Source organism: Columba livia, chromosome 6 (genome assembly GCF_036013475.1).
Source record: "Columba livia isolate bColLiv1 breed racing homer chromosome 6, bColLiv1.pat.W.v2, whole genome shotgun sequence".
In the NCBI taxonomy this organism is placed as follows: Eukaryota; Metazoa; Chordata; class Aves; order Columbiformes; family Columbidae; genus Columba; species Columba livia.
In genome coordinates this window covers 18,126,637-18,152,818 of record NC_088607.1, presented here as the reverse complement: position 1 = coordinate 18,152,818, position 26,182 = coordinate 18,126,637, and the positions used below count along the sequence as shown (strand labels likewise).

Below are 26,182 nucleotides of genomic sequence, written 5' to 3'. Positions count from 1 at the left end.
TTCAGCATCCTCCACAAAGTCCTTAAAGAAAGTTCCTGCAGGTGCAGTATCTCTGTTCCCAGGTATGATTCATTCAATAGCAAATTGCTTCATGCACAAAATGCTATTTTCTTTAAAACCTACTGGTGAGGTTTTAAAGAAAACTGTCCAAATACAGCAGCACTGCATTGCTTGGTCATATGCTTAGTGACAAATACAGGTGCTTCTATCATGCTAAGCCTAAACTGCAGCATGCTTTGAGTAATCAAGATTCTATAGGAACTCTGATGGCAGGTATTAGCAGCTGTCAGCTTCCAGTCTTGTGCTATAAACTCTTAAGAATGCGTGTTAACCAATATTATATGGCTTAAGTCTGCAGTTCATGTCGTTACACCTTCCCTCTATACTCTGAGGATGAAGTGCATTTTGATCTTTCAGATTTGATCATATTCCCTTGGGTTAGCTGAAGAACAGTTTAAACATCAAGTTCATATATTCTTGTGACACAGGTAAATAAGACCAATCTTGTTTATCTGCTTTTGATTAGGAGGCATACATGAGGAAGGATCAGCTCTATAACTCAGAGTTAAAAAGAATTCAATGCTTGTTCCATATCAGGCTTCAAGCTGAGCAGTGAAAAGAAACCTGTGTCATCAGTCTCTCTGAGTCAACTGACTTTGGTATCTGTCTCTTTGTAGGGTCTTCATCTGACTGAGTTACCTTAATTTTAAGTTTCACCCTTTATTGAGAAAGGCCTTTTTTAAAACTATGGCTGAGCCCTCAGTCAGTGTGTTTTTTACTGTAGGATGTATACAAATACAGCCTTTTTACTCCAGGATCAAAGTTATACATAATGATAAGACTTGGTATCAAAATTAAAGACAGCAGATTGAAGTTTTCTTTATCCTTTGCTCTTTCTTGGAGGTGCTGTTGCATAAGTAGTGAATTTCCCATCATTCTAACAGTGTCCTGCTCTAGTTCATTACATATTAAGTTATACGTAGCATTAATTCAAAGTCTTCTGTTGCTCCCTCTCAGTAACTTGTAGACAGGCTGAAGTCACCAGGGAAGAAACAAGATTAAGGCTCCTTTGCTATTCAAAATCGCTTGATGAACCCATTCCCAGTGAACAGTTTGTTTAGGTACTTGGGAATGTTTAATAATCAAGCTTTGTGGCTGTATTCCTGTCAATCCTGTGGCACTTTCTAATTGTGTGATATGCTTTTTAATAACAAACTGCTGCTGTGCTGGTCAAAATTCATGCAGTTTGCTTACTTTTAACCAAATAGCAGTTGTTCTACATTCTGCCAAACTTTCAATTTAAGTCGGTTTTGGTTTTTTTGTTGGTTATTTTTTTTCTCACCGTTTCCAAGCGCCTATACATACGAAGCAAAAGACCAGCTTAGAACCAGGCTGCCAGTTTTTGTCAAAAACATTAGAAGTGTTTGCTGACAATGTGTTGACATGCACATATCACTGAAGCTGAACATTTCCACAACAAATGCAGAAGAAACAGCTGTTATGAACTTAGTCTAGTTGATCACTGCTATGTCAGAAGTATGCAGGAATCTTGGGACCAAACTCAGCCTCACACTGCTGTACTGCTAGTGGTCTTGCATGGCGAGTGCACCTCCTCGGGAGAAGTCAGTCACCTGTCCTTCCCTCTACTCAAGCACCTTACCACTTTTGTTTGTCCACAGTGGTGTGGCTTACTAGTTAGTAAAATAGGATTCTGGTTTCGGAAGTCCATAGGGGCAACAGCGTGGAACTGCTGGGTCTTCTAGTTTTAACACAGAACCTGGCTGCTGTTCCTAGAGGAGATGGTCAGGTTTGAGGAATAAGTGACTGCAGTGAGAGTGAGGGGCTGTCTGTCTGTGACATGGCTTATCAGGAAGTTTCTGGCTAATGGATTTGATGTGTCATTGTTGCAGGAGTGCATTAAAAGTTGCTGTGATGGAAACTCTGCCTGGCTCCACTTTCTATGGCATCAGTTCAGCTTTTTGGTAACTGGCAATGATATCTCTGTGGGTGGTGGTTTTTGTTTATTTTTCCCTCCATCTGACCTGCAGGAGGAAGTGATGTGTTCGGTTCCACTGTAATTGTGGAAAAAGACAAGAAATCTGCAGCACAGAGCACAGAGAAAACTCTGAAACAGCCTGGGAAAGTTGTTCTGTTTGATGATGATGATGATGACTTCTTTGTGGCAGCAACTAAAAAGCCTCCAGATTCAGGTACCTCTGTATATATGTAGTGGAAGATTAAACATTAAAGGTCATAAAAATTCAAACTGATAGGAACCAGTGGGTTACAAAATTCAAACCTTTATCTTTGTTATTTCTGTTTTGGTGTTTGGGTTTTTTTATTTGGTTTGGTTTTGTTATTGGCATTTGTTTTCCGCAGCGTGGCATGGGGCTGGTTTATTTGTACATGCTCTCTGCTGACTTTGCTCTCTTAGGATGCTTTTCCTACTACCAGGACAGTATCTAGACTTGAATCAGGTAAATTATACAGACTTTATTCACACAACCTTGTGGCCCTGGTGCCAAACAGTCCCTATTGTCAGGCTCAAGGCCTTTAGAGGTGCCAAGCCAATATAAAACACTGCCTTTAGAGCTGCCAGCTGACTCTGCCCCAATGCTTGTTGGCTGCACTCTCTGCCACTAGTGCTCTCAGGTAAGTGGTGTTTCCCTTTAAGAGCTTGTCTGGCTTTATCTCTTAAAGACTCTTGATGTTGGTCATCTTTAAAAAGGGAGCATGGTATCTTTTGAGACTGGTATCTTCTCTTGTTCGGTAGTGGCTGTTCTTTTCCTGTCATTTCCTCTTTGTTTTGTCTCTTAATGCAGTCAAGTCCACAGCTGACCTATTTGATGATGATGAAGAAGGTGACTTATTCAAGGAAAAACCTGCCATTTCTCCTGTGGTTGCTGGCACAGCTAAAGAAATAGAAAGCCATAGGGAGGCAGTCATGGAACAGAAGGTAATGGCATATAAATGGATTGTATGGCTAAGGTTTTAGGAAAAAGTTACTACTGCAGCCGAAGTAGTCTTTCCATGTACAACACTATGGACATGCCATATTTGTGAACAGAACTTAAGTTTGTAGGGTCTTCTATGACCAGAGTGCTTCAGGGGTCCTTAGATGCATTTTGCCTCTCAGACTTTGGGTTTGAGGTTTATTGTGTGTGTGGACAGTGATTAGAAGAATCTTAGTAAGGTAGGGTTGAAATGAGAGCAAAATGAGAAGCTTCTGATAAAAAATGGTTCTGAAGTTCATGGCTGAAATTAAACCAGCCCACCTTTGGTGTCACTGTTCTGTTCTACATAGACTGTGTCTGTACTTACAGCAGTTTGGCTGGTGACCCATTGCTTGTCTATATTGAGAGAAAGAAAGGCAGATATCACAGTTGTACCTAAGCGTATATAGTGCTTGGAGTGTTTAAAAAGCTGTTTTTCAGCTGAAAACTCTTAAATTGTAGAAAGTTCTAAATGCTGTCCTGAGGACACATGTACAGAGTTTTGAGAGCCTCCTGGCACCTACTCCACTTCCATTTTTAGAGCAGTGTCTTGAGGAAAGTAGTAATGCTCTTTGTTTCTATGGCAGAGATTGTATGTATTCATTTTATACATATTTCCTGTCCAAGGAGTATTTTAACATAATGAGCTACAGTGACTCTTCTGTTCTCTGGACTGACACGTGTACAGTGCTGGGGATATCGAATGCAAACTGCTGTAGGACTTTCTCTGTATTGTCTTATGAGAAGCACCTGAGCACACGGGCCAAAGCCAACTTCTATTTCTGGTGCAGTGCAAGAGTATCCATGGTCAGTGGAGCAGGAGTGGTGGTGGGAGATCATCCGGTACCATTGCTCTGATCTCACAGAACTTGGCTTTCCTGGTGGAGAGGATGAGAACTGATTCAGCAGCACCATTCCTGCTGTCAGGAAGTGAGGGTTATGTTTTATTCCAAGCTTGCTGACAGTAGTGCTTGGGTCTGGAATCATTCTGAGTTTAATGACAGTATAGCTGGTGGCAGGCTGGGGCTGTGTTGTGATAATGCAGGAAATGTTGGCTGGCACAAACTGCTCTATTCCTTTACAAAACACAGCTTGTTAAAAGAAACATTTTCGTTTAACTCGCGAGTGAGCCTGGCATGAGTTGATGAATACGTTTTTCTGCTGAGAAGGATGGTGGTGGGAGGAGAGGCCTGTGGTAAGACCTGCAAATCACTTGTGCATAGCTCTGGCTACATGTGAGGAACTCACTCAAAAGATAAGTTTTGGGCTTCAGCCCATGGGTGACAAGCTTATATTCTGTCCCTTCAACTGCTGGGATGCTGCTAGCAGCATGCCCCTTAGAAAGGATCATATGATGTTCCTGCCCTTACTGAATCTAAATGGGTGCTGATGCAGCATTGTTATTTGTCCTAAAGAGTCAACCATCTTCAGGGGAGGACTTCAAGACTTTATCTGAAACACCTCCAAGAAAACAGAAGAGCCTCTTTTCTGATGAGGAGGATTCTGAAGTAAGTATCTCTTCAATAATTCCCTACAGAAATCCTTGGGATCTCAGTCACTCTTACTTCAGTCCACTCATATCTGGAAACTCCTTATTTATCTGTAGGATTGGGAACTCTGACATTTATACATCTACTCCCAGCCATCCTGAAAGTTCCTTCTTCTCCCAGAGTGAAATCTCTTGACTTTTTCATAGAATCATTTTGATTGGAAAAGACCTTTAAGGTCATGAAGTCAAACTGTTAACCTAACACTGCCAAGTCCACTTCTAAACCATGTCCCTAAGAACCTCATGTATGTGTCTTTTAAACACCTCCAAGGATGGTGACTGAACCACTTCCCTGGGCAGCCTGTTCCAATGCTTCACAGCCCTTTCTGTAAATAATTTTTTCCTAATATACAATATAAACCTTAAGGCCATTTCCTCTTGTCCTCTCCCTTGTTACTTGGGAGAAGAGACCAGCACCCTCCATGCTACGACATCTTTTTAGGTAGTTGTAGAGACCTATAAGGTCTCCTCTCAGCCTCCTTTTCTCAAGGCTAAACAGCCCCAGTTCCTTCAGCTGCTCCTCGTAAGACTTGTGCTCCAAACCCTTCACCAGCTTCCTGGCCTTTCTCTGAACTTGCTCCAGAACCTCAGCGTCTTTCTTGTATTTCCCTATATTCAGAGAGTTAAATTTGTGTGGTACGCACAGGCATAAATTGAAAGCCTGAAGGGAGGAAAGATCAACAAATCAAGAACAAGAATCATGAAAGACTGCAAACGTTTAATTTTGTGTCCGTAGTTCCAGCTAGCAATTAATCTGCAAAACTGAGGAAAATCCCTGCAGAGTTGCAGGTGATTGGTACAGCTGAGTAAGACAATCTTTTCCTACTTCACAGGCACACTAAACACGTTTTTTTAAAAATAAAAGCATGAATGTCTCATTTAGAGTTCTTATTGCATTGCTTTGCAAAGTAATGTTTCTTTGGTTTGCACAGGACTTGTTTTCATCAAGTAAAACTGTGAAATCCAAAGCTACATCTCTTCCCACCAGCAAGTCCATGACAAAAGCTTCGCTCTCCTTGTTTGATGATGATGAAGAGGTAAGTACCACTTACTGATACTGCCTATGTATGGGAACACTCCTCCACAGGCTATTGCAAAGGCAGCAGGAAATATTCAGAAGTCTACAACACTAAGCTTGTAAATGGAGCTTGTAAATTAGAGCACCAGGTCGATCATGCATTGTGGGCAGCATTACGGAAGAGAATGGTAGCAGGGATTTTTGCAACTTCTTGGTGTCTTTTTAGTATTTTGCAGTCAGTGCATATCATTTGTGGACCTAAATGTGAAGGGCATTGTTGCTCTGATTGATAGGACTAGAGAATACAGAGCAATAGAATGCATATGAGCTTCAAGAAGCTGTTTGATCCTGGCCTGTGGTACCTGGCCACACAGATGACTTTTTGCTTCTCTTGTGTCATGGCTGGTCAGTTCCTTTTTTTCACACTTTTCAGTAAGAGTTGTGGCTGCTAGTGTAGAAACCTGAGATCAGAACACAGTTTGTGCAAAAAAACTTAACAAAATTGAATTAGTGTGTGCTTTTATTACCTCTTTTTACCCTCTTCTTCCTCCCACCCAACTGCAGCATTCATGGTGAGTTAATTTACCCCATAGTCTTAATCTGGGGCAAATAGGGGGCCTCCTCAGAGTGCTAAGATAGAGGACTTCTTCAAACTCAAAGGTTTCCTGTTCAAGAGGGGGCTGCTTTCAGCTCACCTTTCTGAATAGGAGCTGTTCAGAAGCAACCGTCAGGATAGTGAAACATTTTATAATGTGGTGAAGTCTCTGGTATCTGCCACAAAAGTTGTGTTATGGAGCTGAAGTTTAAGTTGAGTGGAGAAAAGCATAAGTAATTGTTAGGTGGTGAAGTCAACATATGCTTTTGCATATTCTGATGCCTATATAATAATCTGCATGAATGTCTTCAGGTGAAAAGTCTTTGTTCTTGCCCACTGGGAGTGGTTCTGCCTGCCTAATGCCTGTTCTCTCAGAACAGGATTTGTTCTCTGTAGAAACAGTGCCCCATTGCGTTAGCTGCTGTGCAACAGAATCACTGTGTGGTGTTTTTTGGCTGCTGGGTCAAGCCTCCTATGGTGGAGAATCTGTGGGCCAAAAGGTGCTTACAGGTTTCTGGTCTATCAAATGCTGTGTGCGTAGAATTTCCTGTACCAGAATGCTGTATCACGCTTGAAACTGTCTTCAGAAAGGGTTCACAAAACACCATTTATTTTTTCCTACTCATCTGAGAACTGAATAGCAACACTGTCTTGAATGCTGATGGCTTCTCGGAGAGCTTTTCATTGTGGCTTTGACTTTTGATTTATTTTTTTTTTTACTTTTATTTTAAGGATCTTTTTGGTGTGGTACCTGTCAAGAAGCAACAGGAAAAAACCCTGGAAGAGAAAGCAAAACAGTCAGAGTCGCTCAAGAAAGCCTCCAGTTTATTGTTCAGCAGTGATGAGGAGGTACTGAGGAGTAAGGTTTGGCTGAAAGGGGTTACTGGGCTTTATGCTGGGCAAAGCATAAAACCATTGAGACAGGAACCACAGTCAAACTCTTCTGTGTCCACATGCCATGGCTGTCCTAATCCTGTGACTTGTTTGCAGCTGAGGAAGCTGTCTGATTCTTGGCCCAGATTATCTCAGGATTTAGGTAACAAAAGTCATGTGGAAGAGAAATCAGTTTTTTCAAAGTCATTTATAGAAAGATCAATAGGAAATGGAGGCTGCTGCCAACAAATCTGACTTTAAAATACTAAAAGGAAAAAAATAAGTTTGCTCTTACTGCTTTAATTTCTGTTAGGAAAGTTTAGCAGTTCTATATAGCTATGTAGGAAGTTTTTATTTGTTTGGGGGTTTTGGGGTGGGGGGGGTTGTGTGTGGTGGTTGGGGTTTTTTGTTTGGTGGATTTTTTAATTTTTGTTTTTAATCTAGGGATGGGAAAAATGAAACATAACTAACTAGGTTTTCTGGAGAGCAGCCCTCTTCTAGGGGTGGATTATGTGTTGTCCTGCATCTTAAATGAAAGCCAGAGACACTAAGTAAATCAAAAACTTGTCTGGAAAGCCTCTGAATTAACTCACATGAACAGGATACAGATGTCCTTAGCCCTCCCACCCCAAAATTACTCTTCTGTTTAGACTTGATTTTATTACTTGTCCCATAATTGCTTGTTTAGTAGATACTAGTAATATCTTTAGATGCATCTTTTATCTTAATGTAGAATAAACCAAGTCCGTGCTTCAACATGCCTGTAGTCCCTTGTAGAAAGGGGACTAACAAAGGCGGGGAACAGGGCAAACCACTTGGAATACGGGGAATAAGAAAACACACAAGCCAGCAAGCTCTCCCAGCCCCACAAATGTTTCCTTCTAATGTAGATTTTTGACTTGTTCAGTGGGTAGTTGTCCAGTGGGTAGGCTTGATTAAATGCTAGCTTGGAGGGCGGGTGGGAGGGAAGAGAAAATTGCTGTGCGTGGAGGTTGAGGAAATGAGAAGTACAGCATCGTGCACTCTAGTAATGAGATGTATTGGGTGTGGCTGTTGTGCTTTTTCTTGGGGTTTTGTTGTTTTTTTGTGATTTGATTATTTTTTTTTCCAAACATCAAACTTGCTAATTTTTTAAGTAGTTCAAATCAGGTTCTACTGGGTGACCTTACTCCTGTGACTGCAGTTGACACTGCATGCATACCCTGCTTTGCTGGGCAAAGTCCAGATGCCAACCAGTGGCCAGGGTCAGATTACAGTGGCTAACACAAAGGAAAACAGACTAGTAGAAAGATGCAAGGGCTGCCAAGATGCTGAAGTGTTTCTGCTTATAGAGAAAATGGGAAAGGGGTTTTGACCAAGCCAAAAGAAAGCTTAAGGGTTCCTTGTTTTTAAGGAACACTGGAATGTCTCCAAGCCGGCTAAACTTCCTTCAGAAGATGACCAAAAAGAGGACCCTGCAAAACCAGCTAGCGCTGTCAGTCAGGCTAAAGCTGTGAAGAAGATGAGCCTCTTTGAGGAAGAAGATGAGGAGGATTTATTTGCAATCACTAAAGAGAGGTGATAGTCCTGGGAGAGGAGGGAGGGGCATTTTTTTGGAACAGCACAGCAGTGCCCTCAAAACCAGATGGACCCAGGCCTATTGCAAGTGTTGTCCCTTGCTACTGAAGAGGAAGCGGAGGTGTGTGAGTGGGAATGGACAGGGCTGGGCTTTTTTACCTCTTTTGTATCTGTGATGGATCATTCTCCTCACCACCACTGAACTGGGCTCTCCATTTCCATGCCTGCAATATAGAACCCTCGTGACCTCTTTTCATCTTCACTTCTGCAGAAAGCTCTGTAGACAAGAAGGGAGGTTGGTAGAGTTGTTGAGACAGTGAGGAAGCTGAGTCCTGTATCTGGGACCACGTGCTGTAAATTGTGATCCTAAGTGATACTTTTAAAAAGATGCAGTGCATGGCCTTTGAAACTTTTGCACTGAATCTTCCACTTTCTCCTTTCTCTCATTGCAGCCAAAGAAAGCCACAGAAAGCATCGTTATTGTTTGAAGATGATGCTATTAATGAAGAATCGCTCTTTAGCTCCCAGTCAACACTTCCTTCAGCTGCTAAGGCTGCAGTGGTACCTCTCCTTTCCTTTAAAACTAATGTGTAACACTTAGTCTTTTTATAGCCTATATTCCTTGTTAGGTACTGAATGTAAGTCTGACTTATTTTAGGCAATGGTAGCTCTAGCAAACTGGGAATGGGAACAGAGCAGACTGAACTCTTACATGTAGAATTTCTTACTACCATCAGCCTAATAGAGATACCAAAATTTTCTTGACCGCTAAGCCTAAAGTTGTTTGGCTTATGCTAAAAGCTCTTCCTGAGGATGTTTTGTGAGCTCTCAACCATAAAATACTATTAAAAGGAACAAACTGCTGACTGTGAAGCTAGGACTTCACTCTGTGTCACCTCAACCCAAGCTGATTCAGTTGTGTCCACAGGCTTCCTACTGGCCCTCTGTTGAGGGTGCTTATGCTGTCCTCTGTCTTAAGAGTTTAGACCATAGTGTGCTGCCTGTCTGATTGCGCTTTGGAATTGAGAGTAGGAGTTGCAAAAGCTTAATGCAGCTGTATCTGTAGTGGGAATTCCTGTACATGTGTGTGTGCCACTTCCCTTCCTGCCCTTGCCTTTCTGCTTAGTGGGAAAACAATTGTCATGGCCCATAAAGATAACAGGCTTGGGAACAGAAGAAACAGGTGAGGCACAGTTCAGCTGCTGGCAGTGCACCAACCAGACAAGATACCCAGGGCATCTGTTCTAAGCCTGCAACTGCTTCCTGGCACTCTTCAACCAGACTCAAGAGTCTATAATACCAGAAATCGAAAGTTGCAGACCAGAATGTCCCATGGGAGGAAAGTAGGAGAAGTCAAGCACGTTTCCAGTGTCCTAGGCTCCTGCAGAATGCAAACTGAGACTCTTTTATCCCACAGCAGTGTAGGAGTCTTATAAAACCACCAATTTTATTCACCAGAATTCTCTTAATCTTGCAGCAGAAAGTAAAACCCGTACAAGCACCACCCTTCTTTAATGAAGAAGAAAAGGAGGAAAAGGAAGATCTGCCAGATGGAGCAGCGAAGTCTAAGCAGGTAGAAGATATATTATGGTGTTTAGAAGAGCCTGGAGCAGTTCCTGTGCCTAGAGGAACAGATGTTGCAGGGCAGAAAACAAAGGAAAAAGTGAGGGATTTTCTTACATTAATCTGAAGTTCGGTAAAGGCTTGTTTAAACAACAAAAAACCCCAAACCAGAAACAAACACCAAAAAAACCCAAACAACCGAACAAAATACACACACAGACACACTCAGAAAACCCACAGTCTGTGCTGCTCTGGGACAGAATTTTTTTCCTGGATTGCCTCTTCTATTACCAAGGAGAGAATAACTGTCTCCGTTTAGCAAAATCACTTGTCAGTCAAACAGCAAATTGATTAAATGGCGTTTAAAAGTTGTTTCCCAGTTGATGTACATAATTGCTTGGTGTTTCATTTGGGGTTTTTGTTTTGGTTTCATTTGTTTTTTTGGAAGGTGGCAGGAATCTGGTTCATTTTTCCTCTGAAGTGGGTTGATAATCTTTAATCATGTGAACAGAGCGTTCCTTTAAGAGAGAGCCTATACTAACGTGTAGGCTTTGCTTTAAGCTTGGTACCTTTGTTTCAACATACCGTCTGATGAATTATAAATGGTGTTGGTAGCTGTGGATTTCAAGATTGTGGATTTCAAGATTGTGAATTTCTCCTGGGCAACACTGTTACAGAGCAGTATTGATGTGTATTATTGAGTGTATTATTGAAGAAGCTTCAGCAGAACTTTATCTTGGGCATGGTCTTACTGAGTGATTGTTGAGGAATTGCCAGCTGATGGATTTCCAGAGTAGTTACTGTGCTTTGCATTTTCCTGAGTGCATTCAAGGTTCAGGTTGTGCTGCCCACTCCAAAGAATTGCAAGTTGCATTAACTAGGTACCTCAGAGAAAATGGCAAAGTTGCTTAATGCAGCCTTGTGGTGCATATGCACCTGGTGTATGGATGAGGAGAAAACCTTTATGCAGGAAACCACTTATCAACAGTGCTGCTGTGTCGTGTACAGGAGGAAACTTGTGTTCCCCTCAGAGCCATAAAGTGTGTCCTCTTCTTTATCGACTGTCTCTTGCTAATGTGCATCTGACTGTTCTGTCTGCTTAGGAAAAATGAAGTGAATATAGTTGTCTGCTTGGTAATGGATTGTGGAACTCTGATCACTGCTGGCATTTAACTGAGAAAACTTAGTGGGTTTTGGGCAAACCTGAACTAAATAACAGGCTGATTTTTTTTTGTGTGTGTTGTTTTTTTTTTTTTTCTTGGTGGAGTCCTTTGCAGCAACATCCTCAGAGCCAGCCAGCAGTTCAGATCTGTTTGCAACATCAGCACCAGCTCTGGAGAAAGATGTCAAGACCCAGGCTAGGAAAGTGTTAAGCTTGTTTGAGGAGGAAGAGGAGAGACTGGAAGATGATGATGGCATTAAAAATGCACAGAAAGAAATTGGTGTGGTGAGTCCACGCTCTTGAACACTAAGAAATAGTATTTCTGCGTCCCCTATTCTAGGCATGGTTTTGTACTTACCCTTCCGTCTCTTCATGTCATAGAAGCTAATCTTGTCTATTTCTAAACTTCCACATTCTTGGCTTAGAAATTATTGCTGCTCTTCCCCATAATCCTGAATTCCTTTGTAAATTTTTTTCCATTCCACTGACTCAAAAGTATTTGCTGCATGCTAGTACGAAAAAAAAATTTGTGCAGATGTTTTGGTGCAGCTACCTGATGTCTGCTGTACAGAACCAGATTCCCCAGTTGTCACTCAAGGCAATAGCTACTAGAAAGTAGAAGGATGTGAAATGTAAAACCTTGTGGTTTATCCCTTTATTTTCTTTATATTTTTGCATTTTGCTTGGTGGATATATGCCTGCAAACTTAGCTTCAGCAAGAGTCATCTTAATTCTATGTTCTGATTTTCAAGTATGTGTTGTTCACTTGTTTAAAAAAGCCTACAGTTGCTATATTCTTGCTGTCTGGCTTTCCTGATATAGCGTATACCATGAAGAGGTAGACGTTGAATCTTCAGCAGCAATATCCTTGAATCCATGGCAATGATCTTGTTTCTACATGATGCAGATCTACCAACATTTTTTATGTAAATTTGAAGTCATGTCAAAAAGTATAGACTGTGTACTACAGTATACCGCAAGGTTTCATCATCTTAGCATGATCATGTAAAGTAAGTTGTCAACCCTAAAGGCTGTACATGCTTTATTCAGAATGAAGTAGATGGCTTTTGGAGAAGGCTTCTGTGTTAAAATGGATTGTTAGCTTGAGCACTAATTGTTGTGAGGGGGGAACATTCTGAGCTGTTTTCAGGAAGCCACGTCTGTCTAACAAATTAGCAAAGAAACAAATTCTTTCAAATCTTTCCTTCAGAGCACTCTGCTGTCAGCATATAACAGTCACAAAGTGATTAAGGTGCTGAAATGCATATTCATGTGGAAATCAAAATAGGTGATTTAGGAACTTAATCTTTTTGATAGGCAAATCTGAAAGGTGCTGCTATTTTCCTTGCTTATCTCAGCATAATATGTGTTTCATGTGTGGATACTTCTAGATGTGCATTAGATTTTCATGTATTTGAGCATAAACAGCATTTCTAGTGCTCTAAAACTGTGACCTGGCTTTTGCTATGAAATTAAAACTGGTGCACAGAGAGGTTGAGAATGGAGCGGTAATAAAAATTATAGGACAGGGTGAGTGGGCCAAAAATGGTGTATGGGAAACTAGCTTTAGTAGACAGCCTTTGGGGCTTCTGGAGACTTGGACTAGGAAGGGGAGAATTGGTCTTTATTCTTATGGCTACTGTTCCTGCTGCTTGGATTTGGAGTCTGATGTTGTGTTGCTGGACCTGCAGTCATGCACTTAAGAGGTGTCCTGTCATTTGCTGAGGTCCTGAAGGGACAGCAGGGGGGTGAAACAGATACTGGCCTTTACTGAGACATTCAGTGGGGCCTTTGCCTTTTGAAAGTCAGACCTGGGTGCATACAGTGACCATGATCACAGAAAGGCCTTGGTTTTGATGTCCAAGCAGCTGATACTGGTTTATTTGCCAGATAGTGGAAGGCCGATATGGTGATGTATTTGTCTGTCAACCTTCCCTCTCACCAGCAAATTTGAAAGTACAAGTTTTTGTCAAAGGCAGACAATATGTTCTGTTCCTCATTGTGGGGGTGTATTTGCTTTAATGGGAGGAGAACAGGGAATCTAGCAACAGTAATAGCTTTACAGGCCTTCAACCTGTGGGGCTTTTTTAGTTTATTCTCCTTCAAGAAGGTATCTTAGGAAGATAATTAACCAGATTCTCTTCCTCTCACTTCTGTGTCCTGCACCCTCAGCTGAAAAATTCAAGGCATTAAAGTCTTATTGAAATATAAACCTTAGCGTATACTCATGTTAACGTACTGAAAACTTTTTTCCCATTTTGGTTAATGTCTTCTCATCAAATTGAACTGTGTATACAAATATTGACGTTCTAAGTTTTGCAAATTTGGTTCAAACTGAAATATGTAACTGGCAGCTAACATTGTATTTTTGTTACCAGGGTCATAGTGTAGCCTCATGTGGATTGTAACATACCTTATCACTAAGCAAATAAACTCAAGGGAGGGAGTTTCTCACTGTGTGGACCTTTCTGCTCTCCTTCCAGGATTCTGAGAAAAGTACTCGGCCCAAAAGCACTGGAGTCTTTCAAGATGAAGAGCTCCTCTTCAGTCACAAACTTCAGAAGGACAATGATCCAGACGTTGACCTCTTTGCCAGCACCAAGAAATCAATGGTAAGTTCAAAGTCTTCTGCTGAATCTGCTATTTAAAAACAGTCTTTGAATTGTGCAGCCTACTGGCATTCCTTATTTGAACACTACTTAGAAGTCACTGATTTCTAGGGAGGGCCAAGTGCTAATATCAATTCAGGCATCATGGGCTGAAGGAGATGTGCTTTTGATCTGCAACACATCTTTTCTTTTTCCTTTGTCTCTTTAGACTGCAAACCGTATCATGAAGCCATCATCTGGAGGAGGGCTTTTTGGGGATGATGATGAGGATGATCTCTTCAGTACCACTAAAACAAACCTTCTGGTATCTGTTCCTTTACTGTAAATGGCTTATATAAATGACATTGGAAAGAAATGTATGGAAGGGATTTTTTTTCCATATGTATTCCCACAAGAAATTAAGTGACTTCTCAAATCTTTTTGAGAGAATAGAAATTGCCATTGTGACCTTGAAGACATAGGGAACAAACAGATGCATTAGGTCTCCCAAAGCTGGGATGAGAGGATTGGATGCTTTTTCTTTTTGTGTACCACAGGGACTGGCTTAGGTGTAATAGAACACATCTGAGCAGAAATCAGAATAATAGAGTTTGTATTGTATAATTATTTTGTTGTTTAACTTGCTAATATTGCTTCCCTGTAGTTTAAACATGACTGGTAAGCCTTGCTCTATGACTTACATAATTGAAGTCTCTGCAGGCTGGTTTGACTTAAGGTAATGAACACTATTAAAATCCTTGTGATCATTGGATTGTTTGTAGAGGCCAAGCAACTGCATTAATGAACTCGACTGCATTACAGGTGGTCTGAGGTCAAAGTTCTAACATGCATTCTAAACTGCTACTCTAAATGTATTTAGCTTAATTAAATTGAAGCCAACTTTTAGTCTATTTTAATGTTTATAGCTGGAAGTTAGGCTAGAAAACTGGCAATAGTTCCTGGAAACAGTTTATTTGAGGACTGTGGAAGGGTTGGTCTTAAGTAATTAGTGCTTGGCAGCTATACATGGAGCCTCTTTGCTTGAAAACATAAAAATAGCAGTGTTCCTTAGTGAACTTGGTGCTTTTGTTTTTCACTGCTGTCCTATGCATCAGGAAATCTGCATGCATCTGAGTGTTTACTGAAACTTTCATTATTTATCGTTAGCATAGACAGCAAAAGTTGAGGTAAGCTGAAGGAATGGAGGAGAAGGCTCTTGTCATTGCAGAGCCAAAAGTCAGTGCCATCTATGCATTAAAAGATGTGGCTAACCTTCTTTTCAGATAGAAGCAAGATTTTTTTAAAAGCTTTGTTTTTGTTCTTTTTTTTTTTTGTTTGTTTGTGTGGTATTTTTTGTGGTTTTTGTTTGTGTTTTTTGTTTGTTTTTGGTTTTTTTTGGGGGATGGGGGGAGTGTTGTTGTGGTTTTTTTTGAATCTGCAGACCATTACTTTTAGCCGATTAATGTTGATTTGTGCTATTAATGCTTTCAGAAAACAGCTGAGAAGGAAACATTTAAGGCCAGTACTGGCCCTTCCTCGGACAGCAGCAACCTTCTGGAAAATGCTTTATGTGCCAAACAAGATGAAGCTCTGAAGGCAGTAACTACAGAGGCAAGTACTTGAATCTTGTGTCTTGAACAGCATGCAAAGAAAAAGGAGATGTAGCATTTTGTTTTAAATAAGTCTCTTGAAAAGATCAAAACTAATGCATAGATTCACTGGCTGCAAAGCAGCAATGCATGACCAAACTTGTCTTTGCTTATCAGCCTCTGCGCTGTTACTAGCAAGAAGTTTAAATGCTGTTTCTTGATATAGTGTGTTATTCATTGCCCACACACTTACAAGGGCAAAATACAAGGCAATGAAGAACTACACTTCAAGTCCAGTTGGATTGAAAGTGGGTGGTTGTTCGTTTTTATCTGAAATGTCTGTGTTGGTTGGAGTGAATGTGGTCTTTAAAGTATAAGTAGGCTTTATTGGAAAGATCAGGGCATGCAGCACAAATCTGTGGCAGTTGAAAGGCTTTATGATGAGCAAATAAGACTCCTACTCCTGTTCTTAATCTTGCGGAACCAAGGGTCTCTGAAGAGGCAGCCTGGATCAGAGTTCCGGCTTGTGCCTCAGCAGAGCTGCTTGTTGGATTTCCATCTGTAGGAGATCAGCTTTTCGTTGTGGGGGGGTGGGTGTGGGTTTGTTTTTTTTTTTTTAGCTCCCCTGGGCTGAGGAACACAGAGCATGTCTGTAGGGCTAGTTAATTAGCCTGTCTTTCCTTATGGTAAAGTATTCCTTGAAGTGTAGAACCACACTTGTCATCCCTTTTTTTGTAGCTGCTGACAGCCTGATATAGTAATGATCTCAGTCTGTCTGAGGTTCAGCTGAACACCACATGCATTTAAGTGGAGAACAATCTCCTCAGACACTAGGATTCCTCTGTCATGCTATCAAGACCGCTAAACCATATCCTAACCTTGTAAACCTTCCGTTACTTCAAGCCGGCTGAAGGAGCTCTAACAGCCCAGTCACACTAACAGCAGTACAGCCCAGCTCACAGAACCATGGCAGACATACAAAATTGTGGAAAGCAAACCTTAGCTGATTTGCTGATTTGGTTCATCCCTGAGTCCTAGAATTGGCCCAAGTCTTCAGACCAAACAGCTGCCCTTGCTCTTCTAGTCCTACTTCTGGCGCTGATGGCTTGCTTTCTACAGAGGAGCACTCACTTCCCTGAAGCTGTTTTCCTTGCAAGGCTGAGAGGTCCAGTTTTGTAGCCCTCTTGGCTTCCATGTGAGCTTCTTTGAAGTCTGTGGCCCTATTATATCCAGTTACAAAGAGAACAGTTGGTTGTATCATGATCTGGTAGCAAGGCTTCAGAGCATCTTAGGGGAGAGAGTAAGCAAGGAGAGGGGGTAGCTGTCACAGTTTGATTTGACTGGTGGTTTGTGTGACCTGGAGAAGATGCAGGTTGTTGGGTTACTATGGCAAAGTATAATATTGGGTAGAAGGAGAGTGGAATAAAATGTGATAATGAAGGTGAGGCTATGGCATGTGGGGAAACTAAAGCTGAAAATTGAGTGACTGTAGCTCTGTAGTAGAACATGATGATAACAAGAAGAAATTGGTAAGCAGTGAGCTGCTTTCTATAGATGTATTAAAGTGCAAACTATGGTCTGGTTAACATCAACTTGTCCACTTGTTTAATCCAATGTAATTTTGTGCAGAAATCTACAGGTCCTGTTCACATTAAAACCAAAGAGCCCTCATCTCGGATTGGAAAGCTACAAGTAATTAACTTTACTGGAATTTTGACTTAAAAAAAAATCATCCTTGCCTCACTGATGGCTTTCCCTGAAATGTCCTTTCTTACTCTTGCAATTTTATTAATTTTTTTCAGATGGTGTATTTTTAATTACTTTTTCTGTATTGCATGTGTAATGTTATTTCTCCCTCCTGTTTTAGACCTGACTCTGAGCAGCACTATTTACTCTATTTGGGAGGCAGAGGGTGGGCTCCTCTTTGACCTGCTATTCTTCTCAGTACTATTTTAAGTATGTGACTCTTGGCAGTATGTTCAGAGTCTTAGGGGGTTGGTGTTTTGCTTTTGTCCCTCTTCTGACATGAAATGACTAATAACTGTCTATATTACAGTATCTCTCTTAATGTCAGAACTCTTATTCTCCTCAGACATGATACTGAGCTGCGTAGGTGTTTGATATGACATAACATGGCCATTCTGTCCTTGAAGTTCTTACACAGAATAAGTGTTGAGCACTCCACAGACCTAGTGAGACAGAGGACATGGGAGACACAGAAGTGTATAGGTGTGATAAAAGCCAGGCAATTGTAGAAGTAGAACTTGAATGCCTATATGCACTAGTTCTTTCTGCTTCTCTGGAGCCATGCTTGCCCTTCGATAATATTAACATGATTTCTTTTTGTGCGTGTGGTTGTTTTTTGTGGTTTTTTTTTCTGTTTGTTTTTGTTTTTGTTTGTGTGGTTGGTTTGTTTGTTTGTTTTTTTTCCCCTCTGTTTTGTAGGCTAACTTAGCTATTAACCCTGCAGCCTTACTACCTGGTGCAATGCCTAAGGTCTCCAATGTAAAGTCCCCCTTACCAGTTCTGGACACTCCATTGCATGAGCCCAAGGATGTACAGAACAGTGAAGCCTTCTCTGCTGCAGGAAACAATGAAGAACTTGGTGTGAGCTTTGATCAGCCTATGCAAGCGGATACGTTGCACAGCACCAATAAGGTAACCTTGGTATTTAGGAGGATAGAAAGAGGGATTAAAAACAGTCTGTCCTTGTGCCGGAATTTGTGTTTTGGTATGAAAGTTCTGCTAACAGTGTGGTATATCTGAATCTAAATGGAAGTGTGGAAATCTAATCCTTTCTCACTTCTGTGGACCACTTAGCTGTGTAAGGGGCTTATGCGTATGCCTCGTTCTGTGCCTTTTCAAGGTACTTGTGTACATTCCCCAAATACACTACAGGTTAAAGGTATTTTAGTGTAACACCTTGTCCTCTCCCAGGAACGCCAACCTGAAAACCATAAAAAAGCCATCCCTGTAGGCTAATTATAAAATACATTATGGACAGCTGCTGTGGCAAGATATCAAGAACACATCACTGCTGTAGCTTGTCCTTTACTTCCTCTGTGGATAAAAATGTCATGTTGTCCTGAACTGTCACTCCCAATTATTTTTCAAACAAAAGCTTTATTTTTAAAGGAAAACAAACAAACAAAACATACAAAACAAAAACAAAAAAAGTGTTACAGCTTTTGTCATGGAAAATCTGTCTCCTGACTCACTTGGTTTTTATTCATACCTTTTACTTTATGGAGTGGAAAAGGCATGTTCTAGTTAAAGATTTAGTGGTCCTTTAAATAAAAAAAGCTTGAACCATGTAGTTGAGATTTGGTCTGGGTGCTTATGATTTCATAAGTCTCTTGGGTTTCCTGACAGCAGGGATACGAATAACATAAAGAATCAAAGTTAAGATCCTAAGTTATTTCCTTAATGCTGCTGGGGCTGTTCCTTACTAGATGAGCGGCAGAGATGACCTGGGAAGATGCAGCAGCTGTCACCACAGTGGCTGACATGACCCCTTAGTGTCCAATGTGTTTGAAGCTTGTACATCTGACTAATGTATTACCATGTAGGCATAGTTGTTTCCAACGGCAGCATGTCCTGCACAACAGAAAAAAAAAAACCAAACAACTCTATGATGATACTTTTAAATAGATAGGCTTGCAAAAGACTAGAGCTCCTGTAGCTGCATGTGGTTGACCTTGAATGTTCATTTTACTATAGTGATGATGTGTGTTTGCTTACAGCAGTAATCTGAGAAGCAGCATCTCAGTAACTATACAGTGGTTTTGTGGCTCAGGTTACCTGTCTTAATTTTGACAGGTCATTGCTTCTTGAACCTTTCAAATTTGAATTTAAGCTGTAAATATATGCAGCCAAATGCAGTTTTTCCAAAGGCTGGAACAAATCAACCTACCCAGCATTCTGGCAGTCTTTTCAAAGCACAGTGCATGGAGTGGGGATCACTTTCTTTCAAGTGCATCTCCCATCATAGTTTTCCTGGTTTTCAGCCATGCTCTGATCAATACAGCTACACACTCTGAAGGCAGATGTGCTTCTACAGTGATTCTGACAAAAGTACATGGCTCCTTTAAGCTGTGTTACAGCACATCCTCCCCAATTGCCTTCTACTCCAACACAGAAATTAACAAAAGGGAAAATGAGGTTGTACTGATCTGTTTCCTACCTGTGTGAACAGAGGTAGAGGCTATAATGGAAACTTGAAGGGCGGCTGCTTTAAAAGCAGCAGAGGAATGAAATGCATGCATATGTATACAATGAAATTAAATGGAAAAGATAATTAGTCATGGCTCGTACAGAACTGCACTGCCGAAGCCCCTGGATTAGCAAGATGTCAGACTGACTAAGGTATTACCTAAAGCCAAGGGGCTAGAGTGGCTTGCTGACCTGTGTTGTGACTCTCTACTTGCAAGTGCTGTTGCTTTTGTACCCCCATTCCACCTGCTGTGGAATGACCAGAGGGCAGCAAATCAGAAGTCTTGGGTTATTTTTCTGAACCTTGCTGCAAACTACTGCAAGGTTGAATGTCCCACTTGTCCACCTTTCCCCTTTCTGAAAAAAAGGGAGGGTGGATGCTGCTGAGCTGATGATGAGTGGTTCCTACTGCTTTTCCCTATAACCTAAATCAGTGTCTGCTCAGGATTCCTTATTCAAGATTTCCAACGGATCGTTTGTTTAAATGTACATGTAGCTGTTTAAGTTATTTAAACCAGAGCTGTGAACAGAATTAGTTAATTCAGTTTCAGTATGCTAGTATGAAATGGTTAATGCATATTAATTGCAGTGCTATGAAGGCTGAGGAAGCGTTACAAAGAAACATAGTAGGAATCCTAACCTGTCTTCTGTGAAGTGGTGAGGGTTTTTTTTGGTGGTTTTTTTTTTTTTTTTTTCCATATGTATGACCCTGCTCTGCTTTTCCTCCTTTCTTGCAGACCAGGATCAAGGTTACAGGAAAACGAAGACCTCCTAGCAGAATGGCCCGACGTCTAGCTGCTCAAGAGTCTCAAGAGAGTGAGGAGGTGGACAGTGCTAAAGAATCCAGATACTCTCTACCAAAACAGATGTCAGCAGTAGTGAACATAGAGGAACCTCTTGCTACTGAATCAGAGTCCAAGGAAAACGGCTTTCTCTCTGGCTTGTCACTACCAGCTCATGGCAGTGTTTTGTCTGCTGCGACAAACAAACTCCTTCCTCCAGAATCCACAGACCAAGGGGATGATCTGTTTGAATCAGAAAACCTTTTTGCAAGCAGCTCATCATCCAGACCAGCTGCACAGTCAAAGTTAAAGGAGGGAGTGCCAGACAGTGTGGCTAACAAGCCCATTAAGGGCAGGGAGAAAAAGCCTGATCTGTCTGTTCTGGGTGATCAAGACGGTGATGATCTTTTCCAGCCTGCACAGCAAAAATCTTCAACAAAAAGCAGTCCTATACCTTTTTTGGAGGATGAAGACGACTCTCTCTTCACCTGTCAGAAAACTGGAAAAAAGGAGTTGAAATCTGCTATCCAGCAAGCTGTTGATCCTACTGCCGATATCTTTGAGGTAATGGTTGAGCCTGCCTCCTTGGCCTTTTTCATCCCCAGAGCATTATGCATACCCCTCTACTTGGACACAGGCTTAATGGAGGCTGCTGAGTAGGATGAGCTGTGCAGGATAGATAGTGAAGTAAACTGTCAGTCATGCTCTGCTACTGGGCAATAGGAGCCCTTTCTTTGGTTGTTCACCCTCTTATTAGCAAGAGCGGATAAAAAGATGGAGCCTCAACACAGAGCAGACGTGTCACTGGATGTGCTGTGACAACATATCTATGATTATGATATTTTCCAGAGTAACATAAAGTATTTGTTTCTTTTCTGTTAGCTGTTTGTTCAACGCACAGCAGCTCAAATGACTATTAAAAAAGTAATGAAGTTGGCAGGCTGGACAGCTTGTACAAGCCTCTGTGTGCTGTACTTGACCTGTGTACATGTTATCCCAAAAATAGGGTTATATCACTCGGTATGCAATTAAGCCAAATTTTAGCACACAGATACAAGACACTGTTTATTACAGTTGTGCAAGTCTGGATGCTGGAATGAAGCCAGCACACCAGAAAGAAAAGTAACAGTTATTATATACAAAATCTTATCACTACTCAGGGCAGTCTTAAAGAGCCAATTGGTTATACATTTGGATATTGGTTGCATAATCTAATAATTTTAGCATATAATGAGCAACATTCAGCTAAAGGACACTTTATCCCTAAGTCTTCGAGATACATGTTAAAACAAGACTCAAATAATTGTGCAGGCTTCAAAATTTCTAAAGCTGCAAGGTCAAACAGTCTCTGTAGTGTTGCCCATTAGGTGTTCTGCAAGTCACTCTTATATTTGTTAGAGGAGCAGACTGACTTAAAACTGAAAGGATTTACATATCTTTAGGTTAGCAATTGCTGGCAGGATTAATTCTTTTAAGTGATAACAACTACACACAATCCCACACTAAAGCACTCTTCTCCATGGGGAAAAGGGACTCAGACTTCTCAGGATTGAGGAGCCCAAGGCTGTCAGTCTTCTAAACATCTCAGCTGCTGTGTACAGGTAATTTGACTGTTCTCTTGAAGTGTGTGTATTGATGATCTCTCTATGCTTTGCTCCAAGGATGATATATTTGCTACTGAGGCTATTAAACCAATGAACAAAACAAAAGAGAAAATACCAGAGACTAACTTGTTTGACGATAACATTGATATTTTTGCGGATCTCACCATAAAACCAAAAGAAAAGAAAACGAAGAAAAAGGTGGAACAAAAATCCATATTTGATGATGATATGGGTAAGTGCCTCATGTCTTGCAGCTAATCTCATAATATTGTCCTGAGTTGCATTCATCGGAGGTGTTTTAGAACCCTTTACTTTCTTTCAACTTTTCAACTGCTCTGAAATCTCTGGTTGTCTTTGGATTTTAACCTTGGATGAGAACTTCCTTGGTTTGTAGAACTAGTACAGCATTTAAATGATTTAGGAGGGTGTATAAAATTCTTCTGAGAGAAGGAGTAGTTAATTCCTGTAGGGTTTTTCTCACCTGTGGGAATTAGAAAATTTCTGTTGTCTGGAGTAAGAGACTAATCTCATGTTGTTATGGCTCTCAGATATGTTCTCTGTTTCAATTTGCACAGCTTTTTGTATCATACTTTCAGACGAAACACTGAAATGAAGAAATTAGCATTTTTTCTACCCCACTTTTGGTATTGTGTTTACTATGTTGGAGCCCATAACATTTTGTTTACATCCATGTATAGCCAGAACAATTTACAAATACTGCACCTGAGAGCAAAAGTTCACCCTGTATAATTTGTTGAAAAAGCAGCATATAATAATGTGCAATGATGCAAAGTATGCTACTTTCTTGGTCTCTGTCAGTGGAGGTATCAAAAAGCATTTGATCCCCAACTGTGTCTATTTGTTCTCAGGCTCTTCATGTTTATGGCTCTTCTTTGAGATGGCAACAATTCCTCTTCTAAGACAAAAAATTTTCTTCTTCTCTAGCTTTGATTCTTGTCAGTCTTCATTCTTTCTAGCCTATTCAATTTGAATCTGATTTATCACTGTTTTGTTTGGACTGCTGTCAAACATTCCAGCCTGATGGAATGACCTCGTTGAAGTCTGTAAATGTGTTATAAAACTTGCCAGAGAATGAGCATCTTGAGATTTCTAAACCTTCTCAATTGATATAAAAAAATAAGACTTAATTGTTTGCAGATAAGGTAGTTGAAATATGTACTGGATTATTAAAATACCTTATTTTAATAATTTACTTTTTTTTTAATGTAGCCTATAGCAAATGAGAACTTCCCAAACAGCTACCCTTTCCAAATATTTCAGCACAAAAATCCTGACCTCATGTTGAAAAAAACGGTTATAGAGTGCTGCTTGAAAGTATCTCGGAAAATTAGTCACAGTAGAACCTGTTTTCATTTCCACTTTTGACATCTACCCTGGCGCTAGAGCTTGTTGTTTGATGTCACATCTGATGTTGATACCTGTAGCATCTACAGCACCCTGTATCTGAAACACTTCATCTAGAGTGTTGACTGTTTTGTGGTGCAGCCATAGGTGTGCAGCTTCTTAGTGCCCAAAGCTATGGAGCTCCAGAACACCAACAGGAGTGCAGGGAAGATGCCTGGAGGTGAGGATACCCTGCTGACAGCAGAGCAGAACTGGCACTTGCCTGTGCTTCAGGTTAAGGCTTGGCTTTAAGTAGTCATGGTAGCACTTTATCAGGGCTGCATATTGTTGTCTTAGGAGATACTTTCTGCTCCAAATAAAACAGTAAGTGGGTGCAGTTTGAGGGGGGGTGGGAGTAGAGGCTGCAAGCTGCTTGCTTTCTCCTGCTACAGCTTCTAGTCACTATGTACTTTTGTGTTAGGCTTATGGTGGCAGTATTAGCAAAACTCTTTCTCAGGTCTTTATCCTCCTAGCCTCCTCAGTGACGTTATGGCTGATGACATGGACATCTTGATGTCACCTCTGCCTGTCTGCAAAATGGTGACTGAGCTTTCTTGTGCACTGACAGATACTGTTTTCCATGGCCAAAACTTGCCTATTACTTAAGTCTTGTTCTAAAATGAGAGTGATACCTCTACTTCTTATGGCACTCACTGTACTTCAGTTCTGCTGTGAAGCTAATCCATGTTATACCTTCTTGCTTTGGAGTGATGCCAGTAGGGGATTAGTCTATTTTACTGCCTCTTTATACTGCTCTTGTGCTGAAATGCTGTCCTGGATTATTCCTGTGTAATCCCCATGATGAGCGCTGTAGCAGACACGTGCTGGAGTGGAAGAAGTAACAAGAAAAGACAAGCATGTTGTGATAGGCCACTTCATGCTTGGCCTCTGCCCAAGGTTGGGATACATGCTGAAGGCTGAAATACTAGTTTTTATACTCTGGACTAGTAAATGGCTATTAATCTCTGTATACAAGACCTGTCTCGTCTTAACAGAGGTTCAAGACCAGTTATGTGCTACTTATACTGGCCTTGGGAATCACAAGGGATTCATGCATCTCAGTCTTGTAAAAGCTTTTTCATCCCCTCATAATCCAGCCGCATAATCTGTGTATCCTACATTTAGAACTTTAATGTATAGGAAGAGATGCACCACTGTGTGTGCCGAGGAAACCTCAGGGTAGCACTTCAGCTCGTGTATGGTAGAAGCTCCATCTCTTCCCACAGGCACAGTCCTAAACACAAGCAGCACTTGCCACAGCAAGAACTGCGGTCTGTGAGCTCTGCTGCTGGCACAGAGTATCTGGGTTGGAGGGTTTTGTTTCCACCTGCTGTTGTTCTTCAGGAGATAACTGTGTCTTAATAACCACATGGTATTTTTCCCATTTGTGGTCCTAGTTATTCAAAACAGAAATGCTTTTGTTGAGGAAGGTGGTGGGAGATCTTGATTCAGGATTGTAGACAGACATTTTGAATATTCAGCAGGATGGCAGTTGTAGTTCTCTGCTTCCTCGCATCTTGGCTGTGCTCTGTTCTCAAGTGACTTATGCTATGTTCTTATTGTGCTGTAGATTAGAGACTCTCATATGGCTAGTGGATCTCACAACAGTAGTCATTAGCAAGTACCATCTTTTCTTCTTTGTTTTTTTTTTGGCAACAACCTCACAGCTCTTGGATCTCTCAGGTTCCTCAGATGCTAATGTTCTAAACAAGAGGGATGTTATCTGGTACTTGCACGATGGAATTTATTGAGAAGGTGTAATTTATTAGTACTTCTCAAATGCTTATGAGAGTTTGAACATGTTATAAAATACAAGTATTATGCTGCTTTCCTGAGAAAAAAAAATATTCTTAATTTGACTTACATCTAGCAGCTCCCACGTATGTCCTTACAAATGCATCTAGAATCGCAAGCAGCAGGAAAGCATTTGTTTATCACAGAATGTCCTTGGCAGTCATTGCCATGTGCTGGAGACTCTTAGGTACAATGTTATTTCTGTTTGGCAGTCACTCCACATTAAAATCTTTTTTTTTTCTTGTTTTTTTTTTTCCCTTTTAGATGATATTTTCTCTAGCAGCCAAGTCAAGATACCCACTCCCAAAAGCAGATCTTCCCCAGCGGCCTCAGAAGCAAAATCTGAAAGCAAGACACAGAGCACATTTGATGACCCACTGAATGCCTTTGGAGGCCAGTAGCCACGGGCAGCGTGTTGCAGAGAGGAGGCCTTCATTATGCCCTGTTCAGTACTAATACTCTGGATTCTCTAATCCAATAGAGCTGAAATGAGATGGCTGTGGATATTTAAATTAGATTACCCATTTTAAATGGTTAGTATACTCTTGTGCTGGGTCTAATTGTGCTAAATGATCTATTTTTTAAAAAAAGACAGTAACCTTCAGCTGTCTTGTTTCCATGATGCCCTGTGCAATACCTGCAATTAAGTATACTATTATACAAAGTATAGTTTGTTTTATTCAGCAGATCTATACAGAAAATAATTGATAAATAGTAAATGAAGTATTAAACTAGATTTGTCTGTCTTACTTTACGCTTGCTAAGGACGTCTGCGTCATGACTTGAAAACAACCAAAACCACTACTATGCTTTGTCTGGGTCAGCTGCCAATCTGCTGAGCTAATGTTAGGGTAAGACTGAGATCTGTTATCAGATACAACTGCAATCAAGCAGTTAAC

The 26,182-nt window shown here is 40.9% G+C and overlaps 1 protein-coding gene across 12 annotated transcripts in view; it reads left to right on the top strand.

Moving 5' to 3' along the window:
- WASHC2C (WASH complex subunit 2C) overlaps positions 1-26,019 on the top strand; it is a 38,129-nt gene extending 12,110 nt beyond the window's left edge. The window contains exons 14-31 of one of the 12 annotated variants that reach the window (XM_065067317.1): positions 6-62; positions 2,049-2,210; positions 2,823-2,956; positions 4,409-4,501; positions 5,475-5,579; positions 6,888-7,004; positions 8,422-8,585; positions 9,038-9,146; positions 10,066-10,158; positions 11,416-11,595; positions 13,794-13,922; positions 14,128-14,223; positions 15,390-15,509; positions 17,117-17,179; positions 17,933-18,145; positions 20,437-21,045; positions 22,143-22,317; positions 25,548-26,019. In XM_065067317.1, coding sequence (XP_064923389.1) covers positions 6-62; positions 2,049-2,210; positions 2,823-2,956; positions 4,409-4,501; positions 5,475-5,579; positions 6,888-7,004; positions 8,422-8,585; positions 9,038-9,146; positions 10,066-10,158; positions 11,416-11,595; positions 13,794-13,922; positions 14,128-14,223; positions 15,390-15,509; positions 17,117-17,179; positions 17,933-18,145; positions 20,437-21,045; positions 22,143-22,317; positions 25,548-25,684 — 2,756 coding nt within the window. In that variant the 3' untranslated portion in view covers positions 25,685-26,019. Of the gene's footprint in view, positions 1-5; positions 63-2,048; positions 2,211-2,822; positions 2,957-4,408; positions 4,502-5,474; positions 5,580-6,887; positions 7,005-8,421; positions 8,586-9,037; positions 9,147-10,062; positions 10,249-11,415; positions 11,596-13,793; positions 13,923-14,127; positions 14,224-15,389; positions 15,510-17,116; positions 17,180-17,932; positions 18,146-20,436; positions 21,046-22,142; positions 22,318-25,547 lie in introns of all 12 variants that reach the window. The other 11 variants (XM_065067313.1, XM_065067316.1, XM_065067312.1 and 8 more) reach the window with 11 other exon arrangements.
- Positions 26,020-26,182: the final 163 nt, after the last annotated feature.